Raw genomic sequence first — 14774 nt, forward strand, 5'->3', positions numbered from 1 at the left:
TTACAAACATGCTTTTGGATTAGGACATGAGTACCCAAGAAAGAACCTATAAATGCACTTAAAGAACATCAAAACTAAGTCCAAAAAGGCCCCAGCTGGACCTTAAAACAAGCTATTCAAACTGTATGTCTATTAGCTATTGAATAGAGTTGAATTTGGATAATAAAACTCTACACTGAATGAAATATTGCCTTTCACAGTGTGAATGTGAAGCAATAATTCACCAATACTAGCTCTAAAGGATATTTTTAGATTCGAAAAGTGAAGGAAACCTTTTTCTGTAGTGTAAATTTAAGACATGATCACAATCCATAAACAGTAACTTTATTACTTGTCATGATTTATCCATCTAACTACGGAAGAGGATAAGGGCCACCGAAAAAAAAAAAGAATTCTGAGATTAAATTCTTTATCTTTATTCTTTATCTATAATCTCAAAATTCTGACTTTCTGACTTTAATCTCAGAATTCTGACTTTAATCTCAGAATTCTGAGATTAAATTCTTTATCTTTATCTTTAATCTCAGAATTCTGACTTTCTGACTTTAATCTCAGAATTCTGAGATTAAATTCTTTATCTTTATCTTTAATCTCAGAATTCTGACTTTCTGACTTTAATCTCAGAATTCTGAGATTAAATTCTTTATCTTTATCTTTAATCTCAGAATTCTGACTTTCTGACTTTAATCTCAGAATTCTGACTTTAAAGTCAGAATTATTATTATTATTTTTTTTCGGTGGCCCTAATCCTCTTCCGTATCTAACTCTGTTGTTGCCTATTTAAAATCTATTTCAAGCTGCGCATAAAATGTTATTTTACTGTTTGTACTTAAACCAGACATATTTAACTAAAATATAGGACAGCGCCCAACTTTTAAACAGGGACCTGTGGGGGGAACCAATGCGCTGCCGGTTTGTGTGTCCTGCCCTTCCTGAAGAGAAGAAGAAAAGCCACATTGCGCAGGCGTACACCACGTACACCGAGGCATCGAGCTCTCTCGGCTGGATGCTAGCAGGCTAGACAACCTAAAGTCTGTCACATTTTGGGGCTCTGAGGGGGACAAACACGCAACGGTGGGGAACAAGGGCGACCCCAGCGCCGCTTCGAAATGGCCGGACAACAGTTCCAGTACGATGACAGCGGCAATACGTTTTTCTATTTTCTCACGTCCTTCGTCGGACTTATTGTGATCCCGGCCACATATTACCTGTGGCCCCGGGATCAGAACGCTGGTAAGGCCCGGTGGTTGGCTCTCTGTTATCTTATATCGCTCGTTAACCTAGTAACCCTGCCTACACGATTGCTAAATGCTATGGAAACATATCAACTTGTAAAAAAAAATAATAATAATTAATTGAGATTTTCTTATTTTCACAGGCAGGAAATATACCATTGTGCAAACAGAAGCTAACAAACGTCAGAAATATGATGCACATGTCTTTTTTTCTGTCTGTTTTGGCATCCAAACACCTGACTTTATAGCCCGTGTTTGGATGTAATCATGAAGCCAATTCCTTATTTAATGTAAAGCTGCAATTTAGTAGTAGTGTTGATTTCTCAGCATCTCAAGTTTGTCTTTTTAAAAGTCTTATTATGGAGTATTCTTATCTTACTCCTGGTATCTGTTTGTATACAACAGAGATGTTCTGACGTAACCAAATCTGACAAAGTTCACCAGTTTGTTGCTGTGTTACAGTCCTTCTATATTGATGCCTAAAATGATCCGTTCTGTTAAATTAAATCTTACCTATACCTCTGTGTTTAACATTTCACCTCTTTTTGTTATCTAACTGATGTAGGTCAGGTAGTGTTATCATTCAGATAGTGCTGATGTGTCCACAACTGCCCCCTCTCCATCTTCCTTTCAGAACAACTGCGTCTGAAGAGCTTGAGGAGGGTACATGGCCGGTGCCTGTGGTATCGGCTCAGGCTGATGAAGTCTCAGCAGAGCATCGTCCCGACACTAAAGTGAGTGCAGGCACCTGGGTTTGATCGTTTTTAAGATGAGCTAAAAGCCTGACGCACTGCAGGACGCCATTTCTGATTGGTTTATGGAAGCATTTTGTAGCACTATGGCCACAGTTTGGATCATTTGGCTCTTCAGATCAATTTACTTGCTTTTGCTGTGAACTTCAGTCAAATGCGACAGTAACTATGTGGGGAGGAAAGTTCTCATACATGAAAATCCAAGCAACACTTACAGGAGGGGGATCTCTGTCTTACATTTGGATCAAACATTTGGATCAAACATTTTCAGTTCTGGAGTAGAGGCCGAGAGTTTAACACCTTACTTTTGAAATGCTTAATATTTTAAATCTCCACCTTGGAAACCTCATCACCCAAGCCCCTTAATAAAAAAATGTCCAACATTTTAAGAGTGTCCTTTTTCTCTTGTCTGTGTAACATCAGATGTTTTTCAGTCAGTCAGTTTTAAATTTTTTTCTATTTACTTTAGTTCTAAACGATGATTTGTTGATATAAAGTCCCCACTGTAAAATATCCTTTGTTGGACCTTGGTGTTGTCTTTTTTTTTTTCTAAAGAACTGCATAAGATCGGATGATGTGTGTGTTTTTCTATTACTGTGCAGTACAGCCACCGAAAGATGAAAAGCCATGTTCTGAAAATGCCTTTTTGTTCTTTTAAGAAATCATTCTCTCTTATCACGGCCAACCACTCGCTGGAGATTTTTTTTGTGCTAAATGCATTTTCTCCACAGCTGGTGACATTTTACTAAGTACCCATTCTATGACTTTTACACTCCACAATTATACAAATATTCTCCCTAATAACTAGTGTGTGTGGATGTTGTTCTTTGGTGCTGTTCGCTCAGTGCGTCAATATTTTGTGATGTGTGTTAAAAGGTCAGGCGTTACATGGTGTAGTTCAGCTCGCCGAGGGGGAATTATATGAATGACCTTTTATTTTGTTTAAATCTCTTGGTGATGTTTGCTGTCTCTCTAAACATGTTTTGTTTCCTGACATGTCCACTAATACTCTTCTCCCCATGTTTTCTCAGAGCTGTTTATGTTTAATCTCTGTGAGCTTTTATAGCAGCTTCTCAACAATTTGTCTTCTGCCGCCCACATTAAACTTTTCCTCTGTCATTACAGTCACATCCTGTTTACCCTCTAAAATCTAATATTTGGTTTTTAGGATTTTTGTGGGATACTGATTTGGCCTGCATGTTTCCAAATAGCTTCTCGTTACAGTATCACTAGATATAAAATTAATTGAGCATTTATATTCGACTGTTGTAATCAGAGTGTTGAATTTTGCATGCCAACAAGCTATGTGGCCTGGTGGACGAAATCACATTCTCACAGATGACAGCTTCCAATGTGGTCACAGAGAGAGTTGGAGACGTCAAAAGACACGAGAACAACATGACTAATATCATGTTTAGCAGCAATATTTCTGTTGTGCAGCTTTCATGAGTGCTGATGAAGATTTACGGCATGGTTGTCTGTTTCTTCAAATTGAAAAGTCGCATCACTTCTCTGCTCATCACTGTTTCACAATCTTTATAGGAAAACATTTTGCGTATTTGTGCCATCTGAGCTGGTGTAAACTAGTGATCCGTTGTTATGGTAACAGATTCTGGGCATGTATTTTCTTACTTTTGCCATTGTCATGGTATCAAGTTCAACATCTATCTGTATATGACAAAACAATAAGGATGCCAGAACTTTTGTGACCTTCTGCTCAGTAGAGATGAATCGATTGTAATTAGTTTTCTATTTCTATTTCCTGATGACAGGTTTCCTCTGATGGGAAAATTGCTGCTAGGGATGTTAAGGAGTGACTTTGAGTTAAAAAACAAATTTTTGTAGCAGATCTGTTGAATTCAGAAGGGGTGCTTTTACACATACATGTACTCATTTTGTTTTCTTTGTCACTCTCCAATGTATTATCTGCTAAAATGCGTTTTTATAAGCTTAAAGCAGCTGCTCAGTTTGGTCTCAAGACTGTTTGTTAGCTTTGATCCAGAATGGATCAGTTTGCTCCATTAATATTTGGACCAATGAGTGTAAAGGAAAGAGATTGTGAAATCCTTATTTTCCTATTTTCTCAGAAGACGAGAGCACATCTCTAGTGGCCAGATTACGTTTGTATCATCCGGAGAAACGAAAGACCAGTTGGGGATTTGTGGTTATCTTTAGGATTCTTTCAGACACCAATGGAGATTCAGTTATTTATCCCAATATTGACAGGGTGAGCAGTTGAGTGACAAATAAAATGTCGTACAGCTTGACTAAAACTGTAAGATTTAAAAATTCTCATCTAATCCTCTGTCACAATTGTTACTACCCTTTTTAAGCATTTCAACACTCTAGTTTCCATCCCTCTATCCCAACAGCATGAAAAAAGAGAGCCATGCTTATTCTTTCTTGGAATAAACAAGGGTTTGATGAGTGATTTGTGTTTGATCCTCTTTTTTTTTTTTTCAGAAAAGTGGCCTTGCTCTTTGGGTGGGCTGTATTCCTTCTGCTAGCCTACAAGGTGTCCAAGCTGGACAGGGATTACCAGGAGTACAACCCTTATGAAGTCCTCAACTTGGAACCGGTAAATTCCATCCCAACAATTAGTTTGTCTTTTTCACAATCACTTTAATGATTAGAGAGTTATGCAGCATCCAGAAAATCAAACCTAGGTTTGTCTTGAGAAGTGAACATCTCGATGTGAACTCGTTGGTGTGATTGTGTTCTTGACTCCAGGGTGCGAAGGTGCAAGCAATTAAGAAGCAGTATCATCTACTGTCGCTCAAGTACCACCCTGACAAAGGTGGCGATGACGTCATGTTTATGAGAATTGCCAAAGCCTATGCTGCGTAAGTGGGTTTTTTTTAAATTTATTTAATTACTTAGTGATTTGGTCAAATCAACATTGTCAGTGTTTTGTATTTGTTGAACATATTCTGTCGTTTGGTTGTTTCTGCAGTCTTACCAATGAACAGTCGCGACAGAACTGGGAACTGTACGGTAACCCAGATGGTCCAGGAGGTAAGTTAAAGCTACCTTTGTCGACCCCAATCTTTGCGTTGCTCTGCCGAAACCCACAACTTTAGAAAACTCCTGGTTGGTGCATTTCCTCCAGAAGTTGTTTTATTTATTTATAACGTACCCTTTTGATTTTATGCCATACCACAAAATGTGCAGTGAAAATAGCAAGCTTTTTAAAACTGAAAACATATGGATTAACTGCCTCCTCCAGCAAGAAAATAAGGAGCAGCTCTTGGCATTAGGTCTTGTACTACAAAAACTTTTAATAATAATTGCATAATGTTACATATGAGGTTGAACTGTAAATAAATTAACATTGGCCATAATTTGGTCATTAGTGAAATCCTCAAATAATAGACTATAACATTTCCATGCAACGTAACAAGTACTTATTTAACTATATGCATTATGGTTTCAATGCACTATTGATTCACTTGGATAGTAACATCATTTTCACAATTTGATTAAATTAAGATAGAATAAAGTTAAATGGGAATGGCTGACTGCCCAAAATTTGCACATTAGCAAAAACATGCCCAATATTTAACTTATTAAATATTGGGTCATGCTTTTCCATTAACAATGATTCCATGAAAAATGTACTAGACAAACTTCATCTTTAATGTCATAAAGTGTTTTTGAAAATAAACCTGGCAGGAGGTGTAAAAAACACACAAAAAAACTTTTTTTCTGCTTTGGTCCATTTTCTCTCTCCTCTTCCAGCCACCAGCTTTGGTATCGCTTTGCCTGCCTGGATTGTGGACCAGAAGAACTCCATGCTGGTATAAATTTTATAGCTAGAAATAACACTTTTTTTATTCCATTCATCTGATGTCACACAATGACCTATGCTAACAGAGAGACTTCTTTTTCTCCAGGTGTTGTTGGTCTATGGCCTTGCCTTCATGGTCATCCTTCCTGTAGTTGTGGTAAGCTTTAAGCACAATTTCTTTTGAAGTTAGGTTTTGTACCAAATATGATGTTCTTCTAATTAACTTTGCTTCATTTTTGCCTACTTGCTTTAGGGCACATGGTGGTACCGCTCAATCCGATACAGTGGAGACCAGATCCTCATCAGCACTACACAACTTTTTATGCATTTTATATACAAAACACCAAACATGAACATGAAACGTGAGTTTAATCTCGACTGAAAGTATTTTCACATACATAGTTTTTTGTTTTTCTTTTTTAAAGATTTTTCATATTTTTAAAAGTTTTGAGGCTCTGGTACTTTGCTGGTAGATCTTTTAACATTTAACTTCAGGTGTGTCACGTAATAGCATTTTTTGTGTCATTCAGGATTAACCATGGTCCTGACTGCAGCCTGTGAATTTGACCCTCGCAGCAATAAAGAGGCAACCATAAGACCCACAGACAACGTCGAAGTGCCGCAGGTAGAAATGCATCTTTTCTGGAGATTCAAAGACAGTCAGGAAAAGTTTTTGGTCTCTGGGCAGAACTTTAGTGTTATTTTTGTTTTAGCTGTGTGCAGAAGAAATAAACTTTTACTTGCTTTGGCACATCCTCATTCCTGTGAGCCTGTGCTGCTGGTTCCCATTTAAATATGCCCCTTCCTCCCCATGTTCTTGCAATGAACTGCCAAATTACCAATTTGCATATGGAAGGAAGAAAGAAAATCATCTTTTTATAAATACAACACAAGTTCAGTTTTAGATAATCTGAAAATGGTACAGCCAAAAAAAACTTCAAACTGGCATTTTAAGGCAGTTTCCTAGAAACTGGAAAATCTGTGGATTTTTGTTTATGATGAGGATTGAAGTTTGTAGTGTGATTTTTATCAAAAAGGAATATTGGAAAACGTGCATTGATCCGATAGTTCTACGGTAATCCATAAAGAATAATATGAATCTCTGTTGCTCTGAATTTTTGTTCTTCCTGAATCCAGGCCAACATAAACATCATGTTTGCTTGTTTTGAGAAAGAGACAGACTGCAATCACCACAATGATCAATTAAGGGGTTAAGAATTGAGAAAATGCCTAAATATTCATGTATAGTGGGAAGCGAGACCCCGTCAGAATCTTTTACCACATTTTAGCTAAGCAAATCTCTACAGTTTATTATCTACCTCAAAGAATGTACCTAGGATTCAGTATTTTTTGCCTGTGCATTTGTTTCAGTTGATCCGTGAATTAGGGAATATCAACGTGAAGAAGAAAGAGCCTCCGTTCTGTTATCCGTACAGCTTCAAGGCCAGGGTGTTGGTGCTCTCACATCTGGCCCGCATGGAGGTGTCGGAGGATTTAGAGGAAGGTAGGACTGATCAGTTGAATTACATTTTAAATCTTCAGTTCGTCCATTGTTCTTTTAAATTCAAACACTCGTGAAGCTTTTTGTTTGCAGCCCTTTTTGTGGTGGTGCAGTTTTGAAAATATACTTTTGGGTATTGCAAGCATACGTTTATAAAAGCCTCTGGAGTAGCAGAGGTGTTTGAGAATGACGTCTTGAGGGTTCCAGGAACTAAAACAGCCCCAAAAGCTGCAGTGCGTTTGATAAACTGGAGGAAATTCAAACACACAGAAGGAAAAGTTATTAAAAATCCAAGACATGGAGAAATAAGCTGTTCACATGGGATTCATTGTAAAAGTGGTATACACTTAGAAAGATCATACATGTTCTTTGTATTTCTTCACCAGATCAAAGATTTGTGGTGAGGAAGAGTCCTGCTCTTCTTCAGGAGATGATCAACGTTGGCTGTCAGCTCACCATGATGGCTAACAGCAGAGGAGGTACACACAGCGATGGTCGCAACCCCTACTCAGCATCATGGTGCCTCCGTTTCCTTTCTGCTAGAAATAATCTGCGCACACTTGCTTATTCGTCTCTAGGTTTCCCTGCTCCCAGACTGGTGACCATTGAGAATTGTATGAAGCTGACCCAAATGATCGTGCAGGGCCTGCAGGAGACCAAGTCGCCGTTGCTGCAGCTGCCTCATTTCGAAGAGGAGCATCTTCGCTACTGCATTTCTAAAAAGGTAGGCTCTAACACAGGAAAGGAAAAGTTGCTCAAATCTGAGTCATGGGTTGCTTTATTATTTTTCTTTTATTAGATTATTTATGATGACGGTAGACAAAATTAGAAGTTATTTTTAGCCTTGAAGTACAAAACCAAAAGGATTAAATTTGATTACTTCAACAACAGCAAAAATGTTAGCATCAAAGTAACATCTGCTTATGGATTGTTTTGTAGTTTACTAATTTAGTGTATTTGAGTTATTTATTCAGTATAAAACCCTAAGGACTTGTTCTCTTCCTGTCCTCTGATGCGTCCCTGTGCAGTATAAGGTGCGGACGCTGCAGGACCTGGTGAGTCTGAAGGACTCAGACAGACGCAGCATGTTGCGTTTCCTTGGGGAGGAGAAGTACGACGAGGTCATGGCTGTTCTGGGCAGCTTCCCTCATATCACAATGGGCATCAAGCTACAGGGTTAGTCCAGACAATTTTTCATCTACATTTGCTTCATGGGAACTTGTCTTCAAAGTGCTTCTGGGTGGAAAATGTGACATTTTAAGTATAGATCGGTTAAGTTTAGCTGCTATTCTCCTTTTTCTTTATGTTTGCTAGTCCTTGATGATGAGGATAGCAGTAACATCACTGCGGGCTCAATCGTCACAGTAACAGTCACCCTCACCAGGAAGCGTATGGCAGTAAGTATTTCATTTGGCGGAATGCTGAGACTTAATAGAAAGAAATGCTTTTTGTGGTTTATATACTACTTCTGGTCACCAGTAGAGGGTGCAGTTTGCTATATTTAAGGCTTTAAAAGTGTCATGTCGTCCTACTGTTCATTGTTTGCAGGATATGTTTGAGAAGGAGCAGGAAGCATCAATATGTCACGGAGAGGAGACAGCCAATACAGAGGAAGCAGTAAGGGTAACCCGCCATCTTTCATCTGCAGACGGAAAACGTCAGCGTTTGTTAAAATCCCACCATAAATAAATGACAACTTTTAATCTCGTCTTAAATTCAGAATCAGGGAGACACGAATAAAGCCAAAACTAAAGTTTGGCAAAGCAAGAACAAAGGGGCCAAGAAGACAGCCAAATCCAAGAAGAAGAAATTAACCAAGAAGAAAGCGTTGCCTGCTCCCGTTAAAAGCAAGCAGGCTAATGGCAATGTGGCAGGAAATGTAAGCATCTAAAATCTTGGCTAAATGCGACTCTTTGTAACAATGACGATTGTCTTGTTTCGGTTTATTGAAATGTTTACAATGTCTCAGGAAATGGCAGTTACAACATCAGCTGCAGCATCCACGACGAAGGAAGAAGACGACGAAGCTTCAGATAAAGGCAGCGAGTCGGACGAAGGCGAAACCAACAAGGATTCTCCCAGCGAAAGAGACGAAGAGAGCGACAAACAAAGCGACACCGAAGTCGACGAGGGCGGTGGTGGAGACGACGAGGAGGTCAGTGTGACGCTTTTATCGACACTAAATAAGAGAACGTGAGCTTGCCTTCAACTAAATGTTGTTTCATCCAACCTTTCAGGAGTGGGAGGCGCTGCAGCAGAGCATCCAGCGGCGAGAGCGGGCGCTGCTGGAAACGAAGTCGAAGGTGACGCACCCCGTCTACAGCCTTTACTTTCCAGAGGAGAAGCAGGAGTGGTGGTGGCTGTACATCGCCGACCGCAGAGATCAGACGCTCGTCTCCATGCCCTACCACGTCTGCACACTAAGAGACTCAGAGGAGGTGAGACCGTGCTTCTAAAAAGGTGTTGTGGAAAGTCAGCGCATTTTCCTCTCACTACTATTTTCAGTATTGGTGCGATGTTTTCAAAATAAAGTTGGAGGAAGCGCAAAATGTGAGGGGGGGAGGGTGCGCGCGCGCGCAGCACTCAGATGTTGTTTTGTTACTCATTCTGCTGCAAGTTGGCTCAATTTTGACACGAAAGACATAACCGGTAAAATCCGGTTTAGGATTTTCAAAATAAAAGATCCGGAAGTGGCCCGGTACCAATTGGGCCCGGTGGTTGGGGACCACTGCATTAAAAGATTCAGATAAACAATTGATTTCTTTTGTTAAATAAGAAAATAAACATTTTGTATAAAATGCATTCACATAACTTTAACGTAGCATTCCTTTATCATTTGTCACAAAGGATGCATCTGCAGCTAAAAAATAACATTAACATTAACATGTGTTAATGTTCTAACATTAACATGTGAACACTGAAGCTTTTTCTGTTTGAGTTAACATCAATACAGTGTGGGCTAACCTGTTTGTTGTTTTTTTATTAACCAATTAATAATTGGGTAGCAAAAGGTGCCTAATAAGACTTTTTATTTCTTTTAAACAAAATTTTAACCAAGTGAAGCAAAAACGTAAGGAGTTTGGGGTAAAACATATTTACAAACAAAGTTTTTAAAAAATTTTTTATCTTAAATGCAAAATGTATGTTCTTTTTGCACACCTCTCTTTGCAAATGGCCATTTTTTGATTACAAAATTGCTGACAATTATTTCAACAATCGCTTCATCACGATTTATTTTTATTTTTTTCTTAATTTGCTCAAACTTTCTGATCGGTGCATCTGTAGTTTCTGTTACACCACACCCATCAACATCACATCGTGTTGCTAAGCCGGCCTTTGCACTCAGCATTGCTCCCTCCGAGGAGTTTGCGCATGTTTATCCAGAACAGTTTTCACCAACAACAGCCCAGATTGACAGGAATGTAAAAGCTTAATGAGGGCTCCGTGTAACACTGCGCGGCCAGCTGTCGCTATGGGAGCTGCCCCCTTTCATGCATGACGGGTCACTGGGTACCAATCAGTCACCTCGATAGTTTCTCCTATGCTTGCATTGTGGGATTTAAGGCTCTGCGTATGCGGCAGATGTGTTTCCGGCAGCCCAGACTGGGGCTGTTCACAGCAGCCATGTTCAACTCGCTCACAATGAATAATAAAAAGCTTCATTGTGCTGATAATTAGATGTTTACTGTATGTATTTGCACAAGCTGCTAATCACAGCCTGATGTAGAATTGGTAATATTTATAGTCAAGCCCTGTCATCACCATGAGTTGGTTAATTTCTGACTACACACACCGTTGCCCCCTCCTTTCAGAAGACCATTTGTAAGGTGAGCTTTTACAGTGGAGCCATCTTTCTCTCTGTAAATGACAGCAATGCAGTGGTTTTATGGAAACTTCATTTAAAAACTGTTCAGCTTCAGTTTGCTGCAGCCTTGTGCAAAATCACATTTAATGTTAAATTACAATCTTAAAGCAATATTTTTTTTTCTGAGTTGACAAGAGGAGCAGGGCCAGTTGTAAACAAACACTTTAGGCGGATTGTTTTGAAAAGACGACCATCAAAATAGGAACTTTGCTGGAAATGGACTGACTCTAAGTACAGATGCCAACAACCTGTGGGTTACAAGTCCTCTGTATATTTTCTTAATGGAAATGATTAGAAGTGGCTGGATAATATGGAGCTTTAAACAGAAAAATGGCAAACACTGACGTTGTTGCTGACCTGATCTTACACCTAAGTAGTCCAGATTAGCCTAGCCTAGTTAATCCGACACCTGTGACAGATCACCGGATTAACTACAGGTTTATCAACAGATAATGGAGAGGAATAACCCAGTAAAGAGTTTAGGGGAGTGTGCTGGACCAAATTTGACTCCATCACCTGCCAACAAGTTGGATGTGTATCCTCTTTGGATTGTGACCAGTAGTTAAAGGAACATAACATGTTAGCTGCCCAGTTATAAAAGCAGAGGTTAACAATGTTGGTTAGTCTCGCTTGAGGTAGTCTCACCAGTGTAGATTTGAAATTCCAACGACAAGGCATCGAGCCACCCATGACTCCGGTGTGTTGGAGATCATTTACAGTTTTAAATATTGGATTATTTTTGCACTTAAACTGAGGTTCTGTGCTTATCTTGAAGCACCCCTCTTAACCTATAACGTACAGTTTTTTGTTTTTTTTAATTATGTGACAAATTTAAGTTGAATGAGTTGTTGTTTTGTTTTGGTAAATAACATTTTGGACATTTGAAATGAGGTTTGATTTATTTTGAAGAGTTAAGATCAGATTTTAGAATCCATTTAGTCAACGATCACGTCTGTTTTAAATGGCCGCATCCTTTTTAGGCATTTGATGCTTCCTGCTTAAACACGGTTCTTCTCTAAAGTGTCTTTAGACCCGTATCTCCGCTTTGGGAGAGTAATAGTTATTTGAAAATTGACCAGCATTCAGTACAATTAAATGTGTTTCAAACTTTGTTTCTTCTTTTGTTTTTGTTTTTCAGGTGGAGCTAAAGTTTCCAGCCCCATCCAAAGCAGGCAACTACCAGTACTCAGTCATCCTCCGTTCTGATTCCTACCTGGGTCTAGATCAGTTCAAACCACTTAAGGTGATGAGATGTTTATTCATATGTTCGTAGTGTGTTTTTTATTTTCTTGCTGTATTTTACAGCAAATCTACATTATCTCTTCAGTTTCTATTTTTTTTTCTATTTTAAAACAGGCAAGAATTACAACAAAAACTACAGCATTTTTCTGGTATTGAATATTGTCAAACAATAAAAAATGTATTAAAAACTAATACAATTCTTTGCAATTATAAAAAAAAAATGATGGTGGTATTTGCTACTGGATTTCTGTTTAAATGAAGTGTTATAATAATTGGGTCATGTATGTAAATTTAAACACCAAAGAGCATTGTAACTTGATCATAAAATACGTGTTGGTTATTGAGTTACATGTTAGTATCAAGCACATTGCAGCTAGGAACTTTGAAAAAGTTATCCAAATTTTTTCCCACATCTGTTATATGTGATATTACTTTATTATGTATTATTAATATTTTAGTGACATGTTTATTGAACAAACTGACTTGCATGTTGCAGGAAAAGCTAACAGGTGTATGAAAAAATAAAGGGGACATATATAACAGGCATAAAAAAAAGAATAATAGATTTAATATTTTTTTCCCAAATTATTTGATATATCAGGAAATCTATTAAAAGCACAATATTTTTCCCAATAAAAAGTAAAAAGCTTTCAAAAATAAGAGTAGTTAGCAAGAATCCATATTTTTGTCTTTCAATGTTCTCCCAAAAATACTGATCCTGTTCTGTCAAAGTTGTACTTTAACGCAAGTAATTCTCAAAAATCACCAACAAATTACAACTTTTTCAGTATTTGAATATTACTGGCTGTTCAGATTATGTGGATTCTGGCTGGACGAGCAAACAGACTAGAATTAGTCTACACACTTCTGGGGTGCACGTTTCTCTTTATCGTCTCGACATCAGTAAATTTATTGTTGAACTATTCCTACGGGCCTAGTTAGATAAGAAAACTGGTTTCCTGTATTTTTATTTTAAAAGCTGTCTTTTTTTCTACGTGTGTTTTCTTTAGCTGGAGGTCCACGAGGCCAAGGCCATGCTGGACAACCACCCGCAGTGGGACATCCCCGACACGGAGGAGGAGGACGAGGAGCAGGAGGACAGCGACGGCATCGAGGAGAGCGACGACGAAGACGAGGACAACGACTGACGGGGCGGACGTGAACGCGTCGGGGCCGTCCCCCTGGAGCGACCGCTCATCCACTAGTGACGAGGAGAAGCCGTGCCTGCCATAAACAAAAACACACGAATGAATAAATCACTGAGGAGAATTTCTACACTCAGAACCCGCCACAATTTTACTTTTACAATGTCATAAACTGTGACCCCTCGGGGCCTGCTCCCATCTCCCTCCTTTCTATAGAGACTTTGTGTTTCATCGCCCGCTGCAGGCGGACATTTCTGTGAATACTAACAGGCCTGAGTGCGTGAGTAAGTGAGTGTGTGTGCTGTGTAAAGTGTATGTGTTTGTACAGGTATGAGAGACAAAAAAAACAAACTTTGGACTAAAGGACCTATTATTATTAAATGGGTTCTTTTCCTCGAGGCAGATAAATAACAGCTGCATCCATTTGCAAAACTAACAGAAACAAACTCTGTAAGGACATTGTCCTCCTCTCGGTTTTAAAATCCTCCTGCGCCGATATTTTCCACACCTATGAAACCTTCTGTTGTACACTTCATCTGCAGAGGCGTATATTAAAAAAGCATTTTCTCTTTTGAGTGCAGGAGTTGCACAAGTTTTTATTTTTGCCGTTTTCCTTTCTTTCCAGCATCACAACTGTATTTCATTTGTACTTTTTGTTTTTTTAATGAATTTGTATATTGGTTCTAAACGAGTCAAATGAAATGACTTGCAGTGTTAAAGAGACCTTTATTTTTCTCCATTTGTCACGTGAGGAAGTAGAAATGCTTCAGTCAAGCAGTCAGGTTTCAGCAGGTCGTATGCTAAAACTGACTCTCCCCTCTATTAAGTGCATCAAAACAAAGATTTCACACTCATGCTGCACTTTTTGTTTGACTGCAATAAAAATCTGAAAGTTTAGAGTGAAATGGTTTGCAAAAATAGGGATAATCTTGGAATTCTTTTGTCTGTATGCTTCGAAACTACTACCTCTATCAAAGCACCTTTTTTTTTTTTTTTCTTATTCGTATGAACCATAAAAACCGTGATCGGTGCATAAAAAAAAAAGAATGGTTTCAGCCATTTGAATTGACTAAGATAGTGATCTTTACTCCTGGCTTTTTGGAGTCGTGCATTACTTTGATTTCCTCTTGTTTTCTTTCCACAGTTGTAGCACATTCCAGTGTAAGTCATTGTCCTATAAGGGCCTTATGAATACATCTGCTGAATCACAGCGTACGCATCCTCTGGTGGTTCCCTTGAGCAGATCA

At 38.7% G+C, this 14774-nt stretch overlaps 1 protein-coding gene across 2 annotated transcripts; it reads left to right on the top strand.

Moving 5' to 3' along the window:
• The first annotated feature begins 960 nt into the window (after positions 1–960).
• sec63 (SEC63 homolog, protein translocation regulator) lies at positions 961–14600 on the top strand. 2 transcript variants are annotated; one of them, XM_028040372.1, is made up of 20 exons: positions 961–1233; positions 1870–1969; positions 4451–4565; positions 4718–4830; positions 4941–5002; positions 5726–5784; positions 5881–5931; positions 6028–6136; positions 6305–6399; positions 7146–7278; positions 7662–7754; positions 7854–7999; positions 8304–8451; positions 8590–8672; positions 8824–8898; positions 8996–9154; positions 9245–9430; positions 9513–9713; positions 12279–12383; positions 13393–14600. In XM_028040372.1, the coding sequence occupies exons 1-20, from the start codon at positions 1110–1112 to the stop codon at positions 13528–13530; spliced, it is 2295 nt and encodes a 764-aa protein (XP_027896173.1). In that variant the 5' UTR covers positions 961–1109; the 3' UTR covers positions 13531–14600. The 2 variants fall into 2 exon arrangements, with proteins under 2 accessions (XP_027896173.1, XP_027896174.1); XM_028040373.1 differs by having other exon boundaries at positions 8824–8892; positions 13393–13530.
• Positions 14601–14774: the final 174 nt, after the last annotated feature.

Source organism: Xiphophorus couchianus, chromosome 15 (assembly GCF_001444195.1).
Source record: "Xiphophorus couchianus chromosome 15, X_couchianus-1.0, whole genome shotgun sequence".
In the NCBI taxonomy this organism is placed as follows: Eukaryota; Metazoa; Chordata; class Actinopteri; order Cyprinodontiformes; family Poeciliidae; genus Xiphophorus; species Xiphophorus couchianus.

Coding starts and splice junctions, on each gene's coding strand:
- sec63 (XM_028040372.1), top strand. CDS start 1,110: ATGGCCGGACAACAGTTCCAGTACGATGACAGCGGCAATACGTTTTTC. Junction 6,137..6,304: donor ACCAAACATGAACATGAAAC/GTGAGTTTAATC, acceptor TGTGTCATTCAG/GATTAACCATGGTCCTGACT. Junction 8,899..8,995: donor ATACAGAGGAAGCAGTAAGG/GTAACCCGCCAT, acceptor TCTTAAATTCAG/AATCAGGGAGACACGAATAA.